The sequence below is a fragment of the Mauremys reevesii genome, linkage group 10 (genome assembly GCF_016161935.1).
Source record: "Mauremys reevesii isolate NIE-2019 linkage group 10, ASM1616193v1, whole genome shotgun sequence".
In the NCBI taxonomy this organism is placed as follows: domain Eukaryota; kingdom Metazoa; phylum Chordata; order Testudines; family Geoemydidae; genus Mauremys; species Mauremys reevesii.
In genome coordinates, this window is record NC_052632.1 from 63,534,952 (window position 1) to 63,557,066 (window position 22,115).

General features: G+C 40.6%; 1 protein-coding gene across 3 annotated transcripts in view; it reads right to left on the reverse strand.

The window, feature by feature from the left end:
- The window catches only part of TXNDC11 (thioredoxin domain containing 11), a 105,355-nt gene that overhangs the window by 25,954 nt on the left and 57,286 nt on the right, over positions 1–22,115 (reverse strand). For all 3 annotated transcript variants that reach the window (XM_039492917.1, XM_039492919.1, XM_039492918.1), the window contains 3 exons: positions 21,334–21,446; positions 6,178–6,378; positions 972–1,761 (listed from right to left, as the gene is read on the reverse strand). In XM_039492917.1, coding sequence (XP_039348851.1) covers positions 972–1,761; positions 6,178–6,378; positions 21,334–21,446 — 1,104 coding nt within the window. The remainder of the gene's footprint in view (positions 1–971; positions 1,762–6,177; positions 6,379–21,333; positions 21,447–22,115) is intronic.

Below are 22,115 nucleotides of genomic sequence, written 5' to 3' on the forward strand. Positions count from 1 at the left end.
CCATGCATCCAATGAAGTGGGCTATAGCCCTCAAAAGCTTATGCTCAAATAAATTTGTTAGTCTCTAAGGTGCCACAAGTACCCCTTTTACCATGATGGGTTTATATTAGGGCTGTCGATTAATCACAGTTAACTCATGCGATTAACTCAAAAAAATTAACTGCGATTAAAAAAGTTAATTGTGATTAATCACACTGTTAAACAATAGAATACCAACTGAAAAGTTTTACATTGTTTTATTTTTGAATGTGGGGGTTTTTTGTACATAATTCTACATTTGAAAGTTCAACTTTCATGATAAAGAGATTGCACTATAGTACTGATATGAGGTGAACTGAAATATACTATTTCTTTTGTTTTTTACAGTGCAAATATTTGTAATAAAAAATAAATATAAAGTGAGCACTATACACTGTGTATTCGGTGTTGTAATTGAAATCAATATATTTGAAAATATAAAAAACATCCAAAAATATTTAAATAAATAGTATTCTATTATTAACAGTGCAATTAATCACATCTTAAAGTCATAAAGTCATCTTAATAATTTTCTCTAAGGCATCAGCAGTTATTTGAGCTATGGTACACTTCTTTAAATCTGCTGGCAATCTGGTTTCGTGGATTGATCATTTAGGGAAATTCCTATAGTTTGATGACATACCTATTGATAACCCATTGACAAATACTATGAGGTTGAGGTTGGCAAAATTTCCACTTGAACTGAGTAAGTTATTCCTGGATTGTGAAATTATTCATTCTTTCATCACACCCTAGAACAACCCTTTACTGTTCGATTAATTATTAAGCAGATGAAGATCCAGAATGCTTTCCATAGGCTCACTTTATAAATTGACCTGCTTTTGTCAATAACATGTTTTTCAAAGCTGTTATTCTCTGCCAACTCCATCCTATCTTCATTTAATGTAGTCACTTAATTTAAATTTTGAATACAAGTTTGCTGCATATCGTACCTAGAGTTGATTTTATAAGTGTTTGATTCTGATCCAAGATATAGTGTGCCTCTTCCTTCAGATCAACAATGGCAGCAAATTCCTTCACATGAGTAGATCTTGATGCTCCGAGTCTCTCCGCATACATCCAAAACAAATTTGAATCCAGTAGATAGAAATTCAAGGTCTTGTTGGTCCTGCAGCTCAGGCCAGTAACGTGAGTGCCATTAACACAAAGATCAGAAGTAAAACAATTCCTATCCTCAATGTGAGGAACAGAATGATGGGTATCATCCTTACCTTTCTTCCCATTGGAAGAAAATGCTACTTTAGGGGTCTGAAATATGGTCTTTTCAGAACTAATTAAATTTATCAGACCCCTATTTACTGTCCTGCAACATGCAGTGTAGTAGCTAAAAGGACTATAGAAACTTAGGAAATTGCTGCATTCTATGGTATTTGATACAAATTGGAAAAATGTATGTTCCTTGAGGTAGAAAGAGTCCAAAGCTGCTTCTATCTCTAAAAAGTTACACTGTGGTACATTGACTTTACTTGGTTTGACCCCAACGGTCTGGTTGACACAAAGCTCACAGACATTGTGAGTCCTAGAGATCGAGTGCCACTGAGGGAGCACCACCGTGTTGCAGCATGGGTACTTTGTGATGGAGTATGTGTCTGCAACTTGTGTTCGCGCATGGGGTACAATGGACTCAAAATCTGGTGAATTTGCATCTCTCAAGTGCTGAAGAACAGGTTCAGCTGCCTGGCTTTTATTACAGTTGTTGTATTCCAAGGCCACTTTGGTAATCTATAGAAAAAACAAATTACACAGAAACGTGATCCGTTATGTATCATTCACGTATCAACACAGACAATATTTGTCCCAATTTTTTTGAAATACATAAAATATATTTAGTTTTAGATCTACAATCCTGGAATTTTAGACACAGGGCCAACTCTTACCCTTCAATTTTAGTTTCTTACCAAAAGCCATAGGATGCACTGTTGCTTTATTATGAATTTAAATTTTAAAAAAATCTCAAATATAGTATGTGCTTTAGAAGTGATGAGTGACAACGAGCCACACTAAAAAGATCTTCCATTTATACAGTCAGCTCAAAACCCTCTTTATATCATATTTGTTAGGCTTTAATAACATTCTACTGAGATGCTAAATCCTCTTATTTGACTAGGGGTGGCTCTAGACATTTCGCCGCCCCAAGCACGGCGGCATGCCGTGGGGGGCGCTCTGCCGGTCGCCGATCTCGCGGCTCCAGTGAACCTCCTGCAGGCGTGCCTGCGGAGGATCCGCTGGTCCTGCAGCTCTACCGAAGCCGCGAGACCAGCAGACCCTCCGCAGGCATGCCGCCGAGGGCTGCCTGTCTGCCGCCCTCCCGGCGACCGGCAGAGCGCCCCACACGGCATGCCACCCCAAGCATGCCGCCCCTGTATTTGACACATTAAAGAAAATGAAAAATAAATTAAAGCAAAATATATAACGCTCAAGACATTCTTAACATCTAATTGTGATCATCGTAACAAGACTCATCCAGTCAAATCAACTACTGATATAAGGATAAATCTTCCTGTCCTTCTGTGGGCAGAACTCCCATTTATTTCAATAGTAACATTATCTGCTGCTGACTTCAACAGAAATTTTGCTTGAATGACGGACTTCTGGATTTGGTCACTAAACTGGGTCCTCATTTCACTAAAGATATCAATATTGCCACTTAATTGAAAACATATGGGCATGAAAGGTTTTCTCTTTCACAAACAGTATTCTAAGTTTATACTAAAGTCAGGGTTTCCACTTCTGCAGAATTAGTGGAGATTTATTTTTGGTTTTGGGGGGTGGTTTATTTGTTATTTTTAACTTTTTTTCAGAGTTTGAGATACTCATTATGATACTAAAATTCCCTATTATGAAAATTCTTGTGTCCTAGTAGGAGTTTATTTTACAGCCATTAAGAATATGCACAGCAGCCGGGCCTCATTTACAGTAGTTATTGGAGCTTTTTCACCTACTCTTTTTGTCTTTCCTATAATCCAGCACATTCTGAAAATAACTGCAAATTAGAATATTCTTAAATTTCTAATGAGTTTATTGTAGCAGAACAGATAGGATGGAGAAATGAAATGAACAGCAAAAAGAGACAATGTGATTACTTTTCCCCCCTCTCCCCCCCGCAGTATTGCGTTAAACAGTTGAAAATACATGCACATTTTCCTACTAGTACTTTTCCACATAAGCAATCCTTGCAGTTGTCACAGGGATGTTGTGAGATTATGACCATGAGAGAAGTCGTGTTACATGATCATCTCTCAGATGTGGTCCACAATGACAACTTCTGTGATAGGGTTTTTTTTTTGTTGTTTTTTAAAGAAACCATTGGCATAGCCTTTTCTATTTATATATTTAATAGTTCCTGAAAATGTCAGATTCAATTCTATAAAGGCTCATTCCTTAATGTTGTAACCTATTCTAAAGAATGTGAACAGATGTTGGGAGGATGCCTGAAATTTTTTTTTTTAAATAAACTGAAAAAACATATTTGCATTACAAAATCTTATTTCAGTCAGCTCTAATCAGAGAAATTTGTAGTTTTTTGAGCACTGTTAACATACAATGAATTGACAGCTTAACACTGTGTGAATGCCTTACAGGCAAATGGTTTCAGAGCCAAATGAAATTCACAAAGGCTGCTGGCTGCAGTAACCATTTCTCCTTGTGGTAAACAAGTTGCATAATATACTGTAGCTTCTTATGCCCACTTTAACACACTGTCATGCTACAGTACCTAGGAGACCCTGTATCTGATTTAATGCTTTGATATAAATAAATATTTCTCTTAACTAGGATAAATCAGAAACTGGGTATTCACATGGTGTACTGATTTTACTTTATCAAAATATATGATGGTTAATATTATAGAGTATATTATCTGTGCCGAAAAATGTCTGAATTAAGCCTGCTTTACACTGAGCACAGTTTGCTATAGGAATCGCTCCAGTTCCCTTCCAATTTTCTTCGTCAGTCTCTGCAAATGATTTTGTACGCGAAGTAACTGCTATGTGCCATAAGCAATAAGGAAAATATGAAAATCACTGACATCATTAGAGACAAACTAGTAACAGATGCCACAAAAGCTAATTAGTTGTAAAATAAGGCCTTTTGTGACCTGATGAAATCCCACAGGCCCACAACTAGAAAAAGAGCTGAATAAAAAAATGTGGGTCTGAACCTTCCCAAACTGTAAAATTTGTGATCGCGACCAAAACTTCTCACCTCAGATCCCTCTCTCTAATGGGCTCTGGATCTGAAAACCATGAACTCTGCAGCTTGGACCTTCCTTCACCTCTAATTGGCCCAAACAAGAACCTCCGAGCTGAAGACCACCTGAACTTTGAGAAAGTTTGGATCTGGAACCAAACTTCAGGGGGTTTCGCCCATTACTTTTCATAATATCATGCTCCCACAGCCCAGCACCCCACAAAACAAACAGTACCAGCAGAATGGAAAATATGCTGACTACCTCCTACAGGACTTGAAATTCCTGTCTATGATGCCTCTTTATAGCAATCCTGCAGTCTGTGGTAAACACAAGGAATTACAAGGGTTACCAATCACTGTGTGTGCAAACAGAATATTCTATTGTAAAGATATAAAAAATAGAATAGATTCATGCTGCGGAGAAGTTTGCAAGCAAATGTATGCAAGACTTGAAGGAGTGGAATCTGTCATGTTTGGCTTTTGTATATGTTCATGACAGTAACAGTAATGGTGTATTGGCAACAAGACCACAATGAGTGAGTCCTTGTTTCAGCTATACCTCTGACGTGACCCCAAAGATGGATTTGCCTGTGGAAGCATGGGTAACGCAGCTGATAACTAAAAGTTTTGATGTACAGTTTCACCTTGATACATTAGCTATGACTGCTTTGCAGTCAAAATGGTTTAAACTCAACACTCTTCACAAATGTCTGTTTATGTAATGAAGTACTATGAGAACTGCAACTGAAACCATAATCTCAATTTTAGAGTCAAATTTACATCTCTACACACAAATTTGATACACTAGACTTTAATTACTGCAAATTATTTACATTAGAAAAACTGAACCAACTGAATTAATACTAATGCTGAGCCATTCCAAGTTCCCAATCCCACGCTCAGACCACTATACATCACTGATTCTAGTAAAGCAAGAATCTTAGAATGATGTTGGTTTAATTTCTTTAGCAAAGAAAAGGGAAAGAGGAAATTTGACTAGGAAGCATGCTCTGCCAACTCAAGGAAACACCTCTGGATTAACTAAGCCATTTCTAGTGTCAGAGGCCCAGTTTGAGGCTAGATATTATTGAAACTAACTTTGAAACTGGTAATTTACAATAATTCTACCGAAGTGCCACTTAAGATCAAATTAGTACATATAAACAAAGTTAACTGGGTTCAAGCAGATGAAACAATGCCTTAAGACTTTGGACAATACAAAGACAGCAGGGAACACCAATGTCACAATTAACTTTTTAAATACAAGTGGCATTACAATGAAGATTCTTTCATAAATAAAAATGGCTTGTCCTTCAGCCCATTGAAAAAACACTCCAAGGACCAGAAATGGCCCGTTTAAAAAGAAGGTGAGAACAGAGTAAGTAAGTTGAATATGAATTAAAATTGATTGCATCAATCTTTCTTTATAATCTGATATTGTTTTTCAAATATAATAGCTAAGACCACCCCGGGATTTATAGGGTTCAGTGTTCTTAACTATTATTTTTTTCCATTGGAAGGCACCATAATAAATCCTTTCAATTTCTCAATGGCAACATTAGGTTCACTTAATTAATTCAATATGAAAAAAATATACACTAGTAACCATTCCTCTCTCCCTGTTGTTCATGAGAATTGGGATCTATAAATTGTTTCCATTAAGCATTCACAAGCCACAAACTTTGAGCGGTGCAGGGGTTGGGGGGAGAAGAATCAGACCCGGTAAATGTACACTATTCTGGGACATCAAGTAACACATAAATGGCACCCAATCTGTATCAATACATACAATTTCAAGTTAGATCTTCATGGAGCACGAAGTAGAAGCAACCCCCCTCATATAGACCTTTTTCTATGTTTGTATAGTTCCAACACAATGGGACTCTGATCTGCGACTGGGGCCTGCATGTTCTACCACAATAAAAAGAAATAATAATATATCTCACTTACTTCATCTAAAAGAGGATGGCTTTCTGCTAAGGGATTGAAGGGTATAAATAAGAAAAGGGCTGGTCCCTTCTTCAGTTCATTGTTTAGTAGAAGGCTTTTTCCTCCATGTGGTCTCAACCAACGTATAAATGTCTCTCGGTTTTCTAGAGCCCACTTGCAAATATTCTCAGCTGTGTAGTTCATGACTTCATTTGGATAGATCTTGAAAGGAGAAAAAATCATAATTAGTCCTCCTCATTTATTTAAATACACTGTTTACTGATGAATGAGGTACATAAGATGTCCGATACATGTTATACATGTTATGTTGGTGCTGTTACAGCTCTGACATTTTTTATTTACTGACACTATTCAGGAACCATTCTCACCTTAGTTATCATTCCATAGATCTTTCCCTATAGATACTCTTCCCTACTCCTCTCCAACTCATAGTACCACGAGTAGAATCTCACACTGAAGTATGGCTCACTGTATTTTCAATTCTCAATTAAGACTTATCAGATGGTGGTCAAAAGCAAATTTAAAGCAATTTATTGTTTTCTCTTATTCTTTTGTTTTCCAACCAAGCCGTCTCAATGTTGGTAATGCTTTTACCTCTGTAATAAGCAGCTCTGATGGCATCTTGAACTAATATTCACAGTACTCCCTCAACCTCATTGTATTATTATTTCTTTGCTGAATGCTGATAATGTGCTTAGAGCTGAAAAGAAGGTCCCTGCCTAAAGGAATTATGAAATGAACAGCCACAAAGTGAATGTTAAGGTTTTACCCTGCATCTCTAGTGTATGTTATTTTATCCAAAAATAAATAATCAGACAGGATTTTCAGGGTGACAGACTACCTGTGCAATGCCCTTATGTTCATAAGATTAAATTGTACCCGTTGTTATATGGTAGAAGCTTTGACAATTTTTGTTACTCTTCCTCTCTAATGTAATTCCCACATTCTCTTCTGATTTTTCTCAAATGCTAAAGACCTATGGCCCTCAACATCTTATAAATATATGCAATAAATGCTCTCATCATCTTTATGCATCCTTGCCATCCACCTACACCTGGAATTTTCCTAACATAATGGCCTCTGCAAAGCCCATTAACGATAACCCATGTCAGTAAAATGTCAGTGTCTCAGCTATTATAAAACCAAACCAAACCACCATTAAAACAGAACCTTCCCTGTGGGTCTCCAAGTGGATTTTCCATTATCTATTTAGACTGCAAGGTTCTTTGTGCAAGAAAAATGTCTTCTGTATTATAGATAGCACATAGTTGGGCTTAACAAATTAATGAAATTAATGCCATCTGCCCCTTTTCAACAATAAGTTTGACAGACTGGAATAGAGAAATTGGAATAGAAATAAACAATTGCATCATAATCCTTTAGCATGTTAGATCTTATCTGCAGATGATAAAAGAATTTTGACTTGGGAAGGTTATATTTAACTCTCACCTGCTTAAATATCATATTAGTCTTGTCAACAACATATGCTCTACCAAGTAGGTTCTTTTTTTACTTTTATATTTTCTTACGCTCGAACCCCCTGACCTCTCCCCCTCCCTCCAGGAAAATGTGTACATTTCTATAAAAATGTGTGGAGACTCTGGGCCATCAATATGTACCCATTTCGAAACTATTTCCAGAATGCTTCTCAAGTGACTTTAGATCTCTTTATTTCTCCTCTACACCTGATACAAATCTCCTCTTATGTTTATTTTCACTAATGTGAAAGACCTCAGTTTCCAGATTAATATTGCCACTCACCTTGATTTATTATAGTGGGACACCAGAAAAACCTCCCCACTATGTCTCTAATTTCATCACATTGACTCTCTTTAAATGCATCTCCTTTAAGATCCTGACGTAGCTGTGACTGCAATTCAATAACTTTGGTATCACTGAGTGTGATTAACTAATTCAATGTTCTAAAAAAAGAATTTAAATTCTGGAGTCACTTTCATGAATTAAAGCATGCTGTTTATCATGCACCATTATCATAGGTTTGCACAGACACCAGTTATTGTTTCATGTAATACATGAAAATCCTTCTTCATGATTTGAGTAGAATAAACTGTAAATACATCCCTTATCTCCATATGATTTCCACTGTTAACGAGGACATACACAGAGATAAGGTCTTTTCACCGAACAGCTATTCTGAAAGTTGCATTTCAGGTCCTTCCTTGCTCCTCCAGCTTCACCAATTTCAACCAAAATTAATATTCCCACCTACTACTAACATAGCTGACACTAGGATTAGCCTTTTTGAGTTAACTCACTTAAATAATTTTTCCACTTCAGGGTGATAAATCAGGTATCTTTAGAGCAAAATGAACACCGCACATTAAGTATATTTCAGGGTGGCAGGGCAAAAGCACATCTTATTTTCATTTGAGCTCTCTAGAGGCCCTTTGTCTTCACATTTCTGAAATATTTTACACCAGAATAAGATAGATTTTTGTAATGATACTAGGAAAGCATTTATTTTTCCCAAAACAAAGGGCAGACTAAAGCTTCCTACTAAGGAAAAATACATTAAAAACAATTAACATTTCCATTAACAGTTATGTCCCATCCATGTGCCATTTCTTAACACCGAAGGTTGCAAAATTCTGTACATTTGGGTATCTTCTCTCACATTCCTTGGTAAGCAAAGGTTTGTTGACCTCAAAGTTGATGGCAACCAACACTTGTGGATTATTGTGAGGTATTAAAACAATTATTTGGCATAAGAGAACACTACTGTTTTGGCAATTCTGTTCAGAAAATAACTTTGACTTTGAACACTGTTATAAAACAATTTAATCTGCCTTTGTTTAGAATTCCTCTCACTTTATGGACTGTACATAGTTCTGAGCCTCCCAGTAAACATCTGCAAATCAAAGCAATTGAACATATGTATTTATTATTAAAGAAAATGAGAGCATGCTTATGTATGGCAGCAGCCACTTTTGCCCAACTAAATCATCACATCATGTGAACAGATGATTATAATCAAAGATTACGGAATAATCATTTACTTCTCCTGTAATTAGAAACTATTAAAAACAGCACTTTTCTAATTATACTATCATTCTCCTAATTACATTGTAATTGATAAAATACTTACAGGATGTTTGTATGAATAAATGATATACAAATCTGGGTCACTAAAATTTGATCTAACAAAATCAAATAGAAATTTAAATAATAACCAATAATTACAAATGTAAACACACCAGAATGATATCTTTTCAATTTAGAAGTGTGAAAATTTCATATTTTATTTTAAAATGACTTTAATTTCTTCTGAGAAACTGTTACATGACTTTTCAGGCTCAAAACTTTCAAGAAAACATTCACTTTCATTAAACAAAATCATGCACAGCAAAAGCTAACTCAAAAAGATGGTGAAAAGGGGAGGGAGATAACAATTGGTCAAAGTTCTACATTATTAAGAAACTGTTCTTGGCTATCTCATTTTCTGTAGAACCTCTTTTTGGGATGCACCCATCTCTCTCGGGGAAATTTACTAATCTCTTCTGATTAGTTCTCATTTTCTCAGCTGGAAATTCCCCACTTCACTGTGATTTCCAGTTTTCGGCAGAAAAGAGAAATGAGACAGCTAACATAAACCTCAGCCTATGTTTTGCTTTTATTACAAATTACCCCATCCACACAATCTCCCTGAGGTTTGGCTTGGACTATATACCATGCAAGTGTATACTACAGGGAAAAGTGGGAATACCACTTGCTTTTGCTTACAATATTTTACTTCAGTGGATTTTTCAGGATCAAGTGTTTCAATGCATATTGTATTTTCATGCGTCACAATACAATTTATCATACTGACTGCCCTTCCCCTCTCTGCCCTTTAAAAAAAAAAAAAAAAGAAAGGTACTCCTTTTCACCAAAGAAATATTCAGTTCTTCATTGCAGTTTCTGGTATACGAGTTTGTTTTTTCTGAGAAATTAATCATAGGAAATATGGGTGAAAACTGTAACATGTATGATTACTGGTGCACCTATGTTGTAAGGCCAGCAGGATTTGGTTCATTGTGGTCTGTGTTTACCCTAGGTTCTTATCAAGTAGAACTATCAAAGAGACTGAAGTGTATAGCAAGAAGGATCATCATCGGAATCCCTACCTTTCTACTTATTACACCCTATGACTTCTCTGATACCAGTTCCAATATATTGGCAGCATGGATATTTCATGTATGGAATGGAACTTTGAAGTGGAAGTTTCTTGTTCACAGCCATGAAAGAATAAGTGAAACTAATTCCATCACTTTTTGGCCTCTAAAATTCTGTTGCTACTACTGGCTTTTCCTTCACATCATTCTCATTCTGATATCATATATTTATTCAAATCTATTTCTCCCAGATGACATAATTTGTTTCCCCTGATACAAAGGCACCTCTCAAGAGCTGTGAAAGACAGCCAATATAATATGGAATTTATTGTTTACATTATAAATGGATTAAATATGGACTGGGGCAACAAGCTCCTCTCTATCAACTGTTGTTCACACTAAACCTTTGTTCATTTTGATATACTTAGTAAATGTAGGTGTTCCCCCCCCCACCATTTTTTTTGGTGAGACAAAGACCCTGTACGGACCAAGCTCATGTGGCCTCACACCTCGGAGCTCTGAAGATGGTAGTACCTTTCTTAAAGTTAACGAATCCATAAAAGAGCGCTGGAAGGAACACTACCAAAAGCTTCTAAATTGAGAATCAACTGTGACTGACAACACCATCAACTCCATCCCTCAGTACCCAATCTGGGAAACTCTTGCCAACCACCAAACACTCGAGGAGGTCTGTAAAGCAATTTAAAAAAATGAAGAACAATAAAGCACCAGGTCCCAATGGCACAGCAGTTGAAGTATTGAAAGCAGGGGGAGAACTACTGACTAACAAGCTTCACTTGCTGCTCCTCAAAATCTGGTGCACCGAAGAAATCCATGCTGACTTACGTAATGCTGATATCGTCACCATTTTCAAAAAGGGAGACAGGGCCGATTGCGGCAACTATCGAAGCATTGCCATCCGCTCTATCACTGGGAAGATTCTTGCTAGAATCTTGCTGAATCGCTGGCTCTCTCTTGCAGAGGAAGTACTTCCAGAGTCCGAGTGCGGCTTCAGACCATCATGAGGCACCACCAACATGATTTTCGCAGCCAGGAAGATCCAGAAAAAATGTCAAGAACACCACCGGGAGCCCTATATGGCCTTTATCGATCTGACCAAAGCCTTCTACTCTGTCAACTGTGAGGCTCTGTGGAAAATCATGTCAAAGTTTGGCTGCCCAAGCAAAATTAACACCACTGTAAGACTCCTCCACGACCAGATGACTGAATCCATCCTGTGCAGTGGCTCTATCTCTGAGCCCTTTGTCATCCGAACTGGTGTAAAACAAGGCTGTGTACTGGCACCCACCCTTTTCTCCATTTTCTCAGCAGCTATGAAAACACTAACCCAAGACCGTCTACTACAGGCATTGGCATCCAATTTCAGATTGACGGCAACCTCTTCAACCTTTCTCATCTCCATGCCAGAACTAAAGTAATATGGGCAACAAAAAATAAACTCCAGTACGCAGATGATTATGCTGTAGTTGCACACTCTTCAAACAGCCCTTAATTGCTTCTCTGAAGCTTACAAAAGCCTAGGGTTAACTCTGAACATCGGCAAAACAAAAGTTCTCAATCTGCCAGTCCCCGGTCAATCATCAGACCCAGCAAGGAAGATGTATATAGACAAAGAATAACTGGAAAATGTAGCCGTGTTAGTCTGGATCTGTAAAAGCAGCAAAGAGTCCTGTGGCACCTTATAGATTAACAGACGTATTGGAGCACGAGCTTTCGTGGGTGAATACCCACTTCATCGGATGTAGAATACTTTGCCTATCTTGGCAGCCATCTCTCACAGAGGGCAGACATATACATCAAGATTCAGCACAGAATTCACTGTGCCAGCCTTGCCTTTGGCCAGGTGTTCAACACACACATCATCAGAACACATAGTAGACTTTTAGTTTGTAAAGCGGTGGTAATCCCACCACTCTCCTCTATGGTTGTGAGATTTGGGTGACCTATAAAAAAACACCTGGAAAACGTGGAATGCCAGCACCAGCACTTTTTTTGGAAGATACTCAACATAAAGTGGGAGGATCATTGCATTAACGTCAGTGTCCTCACAGAGACCAATATCTTCACTGTTGAGGCCCTGATTATCCAGCAACAGCTGGGGTGGAGCAGGCACTGTGTGCACATGCCTGATGTACACTTACCAAAACAACTGCTGTATGCCCAACTCACCAAAGGAGAAAGGAAATGAGGAGGCCAAAAGAATACTTTAAAGACACCCTCAAGATAAACATCAAGAGATGTGGCATTGACACCACACACACTGGGAAACAGCAGCCCAGGATAGGGATAACTGGCGAAGACTTGTCAGAGAGGGAACGTCCACTTTTGAGGAAAATCCCCTTGCCCTGATTGCAGAAAAACACCCGAAAAGAAAGGAAAGACAATGGTCACACAGCAATTGCGACCCAACCCTGTCTTCCAATATGACCTGCAATGTCTGCCAACGAGCCTGTGGCTCAAGGATCAGACTCCTCAGTCACCAAAGGACCCATGAAAAATAAAACCTGTGAAAGAGATTATCCTCAACCTCAAGCGATTGCCGACGATGTCCCTTAATTCAATATTCACTGTACACATGTGGTCAAAGGAATTTAAATAACTGACTGGCAGTGCATTATGAAAGAGGTTAATTTTAAAAAGATGGAAAAGGCTACCTATTTTGGGGAGCTTATCAAATTGTCTCCGTGTTTAATAATTGTACAAAGCATCTTTAAAACTTCCAGATTAATAAAGAAGAAACACATCATGAAGCTATGTAAGAAGTTACTTTCAAGAGGCTGTGGAAAAAGAGACTGTCAAACTAATTTGCTATCTTTTTTGATGAGATTGCAAGTTTGGTTGATAAAAGTAACAGTGTTGTTGCAACATACTTAGACTTCTGTAAGGCATTTGACTTGGGACCACATGACATTTTGATTAAAAACCTAGAATGATATAAAATTAACATGGCACACATTAAATGGATTAAAAACTGGCTAACTCATAGGTCTCAAAATGTAACTGTAAATGGAGACACATCATCGAAGAGAGATCAGTTCTTGGCCCTACGCTATTTAAAATTTTTATCAATGACCTGGAAGAACTCATCACTGATGTAGTTTGCAGGTGACACAAAAATTGGGGGACTGGTAAATGAAGAGGACAGGTTACTGATACACAGAGATCTGGATCACTTGGTAAACTGGGCGCAAGCAAACAATATGCATTTGAATGTGGCTAATATAAATGTATACATCTAGAAACAAAGAATGTAGGCCACACTTACAGGATGAGGGGACTCTATCCTAGGAGGGAGTGACTCTGAAAAAGATTTGGGGGCCATGAAGGATAATCAATTGAAAACAAGCTCTCAGTGGCCAAATGAGCTAATTTGATCGATGGATGCAAGAATAGTGGAATCTCATGTAAGAACAGAGAGGTTATTTTACCTCTGTATTAGGTACTGGTGTGCCCCCTGCTGTAATACTGTGTCCTTTTCTGATGGACTTTGATAAATTGGAGAGGATTCAGAGAACCACCATGAGAATGATTAAAGGATCGGAAAACATGCCTTAGTGATAAATTTACCAGATTGAGCTCCTTGAGTCTAACAAAGAGAAGGTTAAAGGGTGACTTGATCACAATCTATAAGTACCTACATGGAGAACAAATATTTGGTAATGGGCTCTTCACTCTAGCAGAGAAAGGTACAACACAATCCAAAGGCTAGAAGTTGAAGCTAGACTAATTCAGACTAGAAATAAGGTGTACATTTTTAACAGTGAGAATAATAAACCATTAGAACTAAGGGTTGTGGTGGATTCTCCATCACTGGTAATTTTTAAATCAAGATTGGATGTTTTTTTTAAAAGATCTGCTCTAGGAATTATTTTGGGGAAGTTCTATGGCCTGTGTTATACAAGAGGTAGACTAGTGGATCATAATAGTCCCTTGTGGCCCTGGAATCTATGAAAAGGAGCGTAGAGTATGTGGGAGGGTACCCCAGTGTTGATCTCTCATTTATTATCTGACTACAGAATTGTGAATGGTAGAAACAATACTACTATAATGATCTAGAGGACTGGAACTGAGATCTGTAGGGGTCTGGGTGACTGGTGCATCCAGGCTGCCACCCAGTAGCCATGGCAGAGTTACAATCCATGCACTATAAACCCTGGGGTTACTACACACCACAGAAAGTGCAACCTACGGAAGACCCAACTGGTAGCATCCCCCATGACCTCTGATCACTCCAGGCACACTATTAAGGCATGGAGGTAGTTCCTGGAAGCTGTCTGTGCAACCCAGCAGTACCCAGTCTGTTGCTACAAGACCTCGCTCTCCTTCCCTGCTTCAGTCTCCACCTCTGGTCTTCATCTCTGATTCCTGATTTGACCCCAGATTCTGGTTCTGATCACTGGCTAGACTCTGGTTCCCACCTTAGGTGTGACTCCTGGTTTTTTACTCAATTTTTGACCCCAAGCTTGTCTCCCAGATCTGTCTCCTGTTCTGACCTGCTGGGCCAGACAGCCCATATCATGGTTCTGACAACTGCCACCAACTGTGATGAAAACTCACTCTCCTTTCCCCTTACAAAAGTACCACTCTGTGCAGTCTTCCAGCTTGAGCAAAGCCTATAATAAAAAACATAGTGAGTCCTAAACTATCTTGAGTTTGTCCATTTATTTGTATTGTTTTAAATTTCTGGTAGCTGATTTATTTTAGTAGGATGACATAAATTTGAGTCAACACTTCTTTTATAATCCATGCTGTTTGGTGTTTTTTTGCAATTCAAAAAGGTCAAATGTTTGAGATATCAGGGGTTTTTATGAACTCAGGACCCAATTCAAAGCTCACTGACGACAATAGGAATCTTTCTGTTGACGTCAAGTCATATTGGATTTGACCCTTATTGGGCCAGATCCTCTCCTTCACTGTCATTCTGTGTTACTTTGGTAGGGTAAAGGAGATAGAATCTGGCCCTATCACTTCGACAGAGGATTCTCTTGGCATGAGGGAATGCACAGTGAACACAGAACATAACCAGCTTGTAGGACACCCTCTTCCGCAATCCCTGGTGTTGGGGAGCATCTGGGAGGAGGTATAGGGACCCCTGCCAAGTGGTATACATTTGAGCAGCCTGGGGGTTGCTTTAACCTGGAATGGAGCTGGACAAAGAATTGGGGGTCCATAACTGGTTCTGACACTCCTTCCCCAGTTGGCCACAGCAAAGAATCTGGCACTTCTTGTCTCTACATTTTATGTACTAAAGACAAAAACACTAAACTTATTTTCTAAGTAATAATGACACTGTGACATATGTCTCCAGAAATTAATATTGTATTTCTGATACTTGTATGTAATGATTTACAAATCAACTTGTTAAAACTGACTAAGCAAACAGTTAAAAGAAAAAGTACTATGCAGTATTTGAAGTGAAATACTAAAGCTTCACATTAGGGGACCACAAAACATGTGTGTGAACTTCTGAAGCAATTGTGCTGCAATGGTGAGAGAGGGAAAACAGTTTTGGATCTCATTCTCCATTGCTTGCACTTTGTGTAGTCGTTGAGCAAAGTAGATGTACAACATCATCAAGTCAGAATGTTTTTCACCCACTTTGCACAGGCACAAAATCAGGCCCTTCCTGTTTAAAAGTTTTTAGGAGTTTCTGCCACAACTTCAGCATAGCAATGGCTGTGTTAATAGAAGTCTACACAATTTCTTACATTACTCATGACACCATAAAAATTATAAGTCTGATTCTTTTGCAGAGGGAGCATGTGCAGATACACTTAATAAACATACTCTAAACTTAGGCCAATAAAGCCCCCCAAACAAAGAACATACAAACAAAAACCCTACAAGAGTAAAAATAATGGAGGCAGAAGTCCAGAACCAGAAAGATGGCTATCCAATTTATTGCACATAATGCAGCATGTAAGATTACCTGCTTCCTGGGCAGATGGCTTATATGTGCATTCAGTGCCAGCAACTTATCGCCCTCAAGAGACTGAATACAGGATCCTGAGACCAGAGTGGCTAAACTGGAGGAGCTAAGGAAGAGAGAGAGAGGTACACAGATGAGACTTTCAGGCTCAAGGCAGAGTAGTACTACCCACAGTCTGACAGCCTTTGTGCTGTTGAGGGGGATGAAAGGCTTGGGGAAGGAGAACGTCAAGCTGGAGCAGAGGGAAGTGATCCCATGGTTGGGACCCTCCTTCCAGATGTAAAGGTATTCTCTCATGCTAAGGATAACCTTAATGGGAAGGAAAGAGGAGGTTACTTACTGTAACCGGAGGTTCTTCGAGATGTGTGGTCCCTATCTCTATTCCACACATGGGTGAGAATGCATGCCATGTGCCTGAGCCCAGAAGTTTTTTCTAAGCAGTGTCCATTGACCCACACTTGTGGTATGTTTCCTCAAGCTTCTTCTTACCACAGTATGGTCAAGCTCAAAGCAGAGGAGAAGGAGGGCAGAGGAGAAGTGGAATACAGATCAGGACCACACATCTCGAAGAACCTCCAGTTACAGTAAGGAACTTCCGCTTCTTCTTCTTCAAGTGATGGTCCCTATGCATATTCCACACATGGGAAGTGATTAGTGTGGCAGTGGGTGCAAGGAGCTTGATGGTAGAACCATTTGCGGTACACCTTGTCCCATGGCCATGTCCACAGCTGCCTCATGGTCCAGGGCTTAGAGAGTTGTAAACGTGTGTACAGAACGCCATCTTGCGGCTTTGCAGATGTCTGACCGTGGAATGTCCGCTAATGAAGTGGAGGAAGTGGCCTGTGCCTGCATGGAATGAGCTATAACATCCCCAGGAGGGGGGAAGTTTGATAGCATTCCAGTATGCAGCCCGAGACCCACTCGGAGAGAGACTGTGAGGATGTGGCTTGGCCCCTTGATCTCTCCGTCATAGCTACGAAGAGTCTTGGAGACTTCCTTATTGGTTTAGTCCTTTGTAGGCAGAATGCTAGGGTCTGCCTGACGTCAAGGGAACATCTCTTGTCTGTAGGGGAGCTGTGTGGTTTTGGGCAGAACACAAGCAAGTGGATGTATTGGTTAAGATGAAATTCTGACAATCTTGGGGAGAAATTTAGGGTGTAGTCTCGAGGAAACCTTGTATTTGTGGAATACCACGTAGGGTGAGGGTCACAATCATGGCTACTAGTACACTGACCTTTCTGGCCAAAGTGATGGCAACCAGGAATGTCATTTTCATAGAAATGTGAGTCGTAGTACAGATCACTTGGTTTCAGATGCACCAATTCCATGGTCTGAGCAACTCCAAGCAGAGGGAGTGACACCTGATCCCTCTTTGCTTGTAGATGTAGACCACTGTAGCAATGTTATCTGAAAGAATTTATATGCGGAAATTGCAAAGGATGGGAAGAAAGACTTTGCAGGCAAGGTGGACTATCCTAAGTTACAGTACATTTATGTGTAGCCTGGCTTCCCTTGGCGTCCACATGCCCTGGTGGTCCATGTGGGAACCCCATTCAATAAAGGAAGCGTCAGTCACAATGGTGGCCTGCGGAGTGGGAGAGTTGAAGGGGGTCCCCGATCATGATCTTGGACGGATTGGACTAACAAGCAAGAGAGGTCCGAACATCTGAGAGAACTGATTCTGGAGTCTATGTGGTTCCTGTTTGGCTTGCAGATCAGGAGGAACCAGGTTTGTAGGCATCACAGGTGGAGTCTTGCAAAGGACATCACGTAGATACAAGCTGCCATGTGCCCCAAAAGGGAGAGGCATTGGTGGACTGTGATGTGGGGTTTACAGCAGATGTGGACGATTCGGGTGCTCATCGCCACAAAGCGCTCTGTCAGGAGGAAGGCCCATAGAGCTACCGAGTCCATTCTCGCCCCTATAAAATTTATCGTCTGGGTGACAAAACAGACTTATGTTCATCTACACAGATTCCTAGTGTGACCAGGTATCTAGATGGGCCGCAATGAGAATGCCACACTCAGGGCGGACAGCAAGAAATAGGGCAGACAATTCCCAAAACTGGTGGTTTATTGTACAATTAGACTCACCAAACCAGTAATAAAAGAGCTGCTGCAGTACCACACTGGTTGACAAGAAACCAAACACAGTCCCCTTTAGGTATTCCAGCCCTTGGCTCCCATCTAGACAACTAAGACTAATAGTGAGGGTTACTGAAGCGTGAGTTCTTCAAGGACAGCAGGGATTAATCTGTTTTAGCACTGAAGAGATTGGCTTCAACGAAAGGGAGGTCCTCAATGGTGTTTTGAATCTACTGCGGGAACCCTGCGCATCACTAGTTTGGGGGCTACAGAGCAGAAAACAGTGTCGGCTGCATCCACTGCTGCCTGGAGGGCCACCTTTACAACTAGTGTACCCTCATCAACTAGGGCCTGGAACTGGGCCTGGTCTTCCACAGGGAGCTTGTCCTTAAACTCTGCTAGCCTGCCATGTGTGTTTAAGTTGTACTTAGCTAACAGAGCCTGGTAGTTAGCTATGCAGAACTGCAGACCTGCCGATGAAAAGGCCCTCCTGCCCAGGAGATCCAATCTTTTTGACCCCTTGTTTGGCAGAGTGGACTTTTGAGGGTGTTGATGGGATTGTTCTGTGGCTTCCTGGACAACTAATGAGTTGTGGCCAGGTGGGTAAAGAGGAAGTCCGCCACTTTAGCCAACACAAAGCTGCATCTCTCAGCTCTTTTGGGGATAGGGGCACATAATGCTGGAGTGTGCCACACTGTCCAGGTTGGTTCCAGGATAGCCTCATTTATAGGGAGAGCCACTGGAGTGTCCCTATGACTGGAGGATGCATTGGGGGTCCTGGACTTCCTCCAGCGGAATCTGTAAGTCAGTAAGCCACTCTCTGCAGGAGTTCATGATAATGCTGAGAATCATCCGATGGAGAGAGCGGCAAGAGGCCATGACTGCCTCATCCGGTGTCAAGGAGGCTCTGGTCAGAACTGTCAGTACCAGTTTTACATCTCCCTCCTCATAAACTGATGGAGCCGGTTGCTGCGCAAGGGAAGAACGATAGGACCCTTGTGATGGTGCCTGCTGCCTATAGGACGTTCCAGTAGGACCAGAATGTGGGCGCCATCAGTTTGGGTGGGCCCCAGGGGAAGCGGTATCTGGGGAGGGGGTCACAGCTGGGCAAGGAAGGGGTGCCTGCGGGGAGGAGGTGAAACTGGCTGGCCTACATCCTGGGACTCCTCCGAGTTGGATGACAGTTCTGACTGAAACAGAAGGACCACCAGTACCAGAGGTCCCTGGTCCAACAAACGGGGAAGGGGCCATTCCTGCAGCAGGAGCAGCAGTTCATCCTCTGGTGTGGGAATGTCCCAGAGAATGGAAGGGCCCGAGAGGAGTGGGGATTGCAGGTACAGAAGAAACACCTCTGGAGACAAGAAACTCTCTGTACATCCCAGAGTCCACGGGGTTCCCATGGAGATTCTGGCGGGAGCTGTTCCCATGGTCAGGCCTGGTCCATCCACATAGTGTCAAGGCAGCACCATCAGAGTATCTGAACCTGCACTCATAGACAGACATTCTAATAGCCCCAATACCAATGTGACCAGCGACATCAACAGATCCCGCTTCTTCTTAGCCTTATCCTCCAGCACGGGGGTTTTTAGCACTGGTTCCATGGGACCCGTGCACAATATCTCACCCGACCTGGCACAGCTCGGGCAGAGAACATGTCCCTTATGAACAGTTTGCTGTGGGGATCTGCTGTTGTGCCCAAGAGAGTGTATCTTGCTCTCATGATGGGATCTCTCCTTACTTTTAGCGCTGGTGGTTCCACACCTTGGCTTGTGCTCAGAGGGGCACTGTCGGGCTGTGGAGGCCCCTGTATGGGGGTCTCCATGACCAGGATCCAAGTGTGTCTGGGGGTCTAAATTAGCTGTTATCACTCAAGAAAGATCTTGGAATCATTGTGGATAGTTCTCTGAAAACATCTGCTCAGTATGCAGTGGCAGTCAAAAACACTAACGAAGTTAGGAAAGATAATAAGACAGAAAATATGATAATGCTACTACAGAAATCCATGGAATGCTCACACCTTGAAAAGTGCCTGCAGTTCTGGGCAGATATATTATAAGATATATTATACCTGGAAAAGCTACAGAGAAGAGCAATAAAATGATTAGGGGGTATGGAATGGCTTCCACATAGGAGAAGAGATTAAAATGACTGGGACTATTCAGCTTAGACAGAGACAACTAAGGAGGAATATATGATAGAGGTCTATAAAAATCATGAACAGTATGAAGAAAGTGAATAGTGAATAAGTGAAAAGTTTCACATAACACAAGAACCAGGGGTCACTCAAAGACATTAATAGGCTGCAGGTTTAAAACAAACATAAAGAAGTACTTCTTCACACACCACACAGTCAATGTGTGAAACTCATTGTCAGGGGATGTTGTGAAAGCCAAAAGTATAACTGGGTTAAAAAAAGAATTAGGTAAATTCATGGAGAATAGGTGCATCAGTGGCTATTAACCAAGATGGTGAGGGACGCAATCCTATGCTCTGGGTGTCTCTAAAAGTACAACTGCCAGGAGCTGGGACTGGACAACAGGAGATGGATCACTCGATAAACTGCCCTCTTCTGTTCATTCCCTCTGAAGCATCTGGCAGGCACTGGCTACTGTCAGAAAACATGATACTGGGCTAGAAGGACCATTGGTCTGATCCAGTATGGATATTCTTATTTCTGCTATGAAGTGTCAGGCCAGCATCAGGAATGGAACTGAGTGGTATGTTACTCTTAAAAAACACAGTACAAACACAATAGCATCCATTATTTAAAACTAACAAAACCCAAACACAATTACTTACTTTTATCTTCCACAGAAGGACAATAAATACTACACTATGGAAATGTCAGTTCTTAAATACTCTGCATTCTAGCACGTAACAGCTTTATGAATGCTCTTTGAAGCACTGTCATCTTCTCTGTTTATATAGTGCCTAGCACAATGGGTCCAACCTAGTTGGCATCTGGTTGCTACTGAAATATAAATGTTAAGTAATAATAATAGTACTCACAAGCGAAGTGTTGACATGTCTATGAAGGTACACACTTCCCGAGCGCATCAATGAGATCTCCTTTGCAATTTGCTTATCCGTGATCACTCCAAAGTGTATTGTTCCAAGGTAATCTGAAAGGGTACATTTTCAGTTTTAATAAAATTTTGAAACACTGAAGGAGAAGAGTATGTTAATACTGTTATATCCCTTTAACCAATAATGATTTTATCATAATAATACTTAGCAACTATGTAGTGCTTTTCACCTGTAGATCTTTAAGTACTGCTACAGACTAGGGGCTGAACGGCTAGGCAGCAGTTCTGCAGAAAAGGACCTAGGGGTTGCAGTGGACAAGAAGCTGGATATGAGTCAACAGTGTGCTCTTGTTGCCAAGAAGGCTAACGGCATTTTGGGCTGTATAAGTAGGGGCATTACCAGCAGATCGATTGACGTGATCATTCTCCTCTATTTGACATTAGTGAGGCCTCATCTGGAGTACTGTGTCCAATTTTGGGCCCTACACTATAAGAAGGGTGTGGAAAAATTGGAAAGAGTCCAGCGGAGGGCAACAAAAATTATTAGGGGGCTGGAACACAGGACTTATGAGGAGAGACTGAGGGAACTGGGATTGTTTAGTCTGCAGAAGAGAAGAATGAGGGGGGGGATTTGATAGCTGCTTTCAACTACCTGGTGTTCCAAAGAGGATGGATCTATTCTGTTCTCAGTGGTAACAGATGACAGAACGAGGAGTAATGGTCTCAAGTTGCAGTGAGGGAGGTTTAGGTTGAATATTAGGAAAA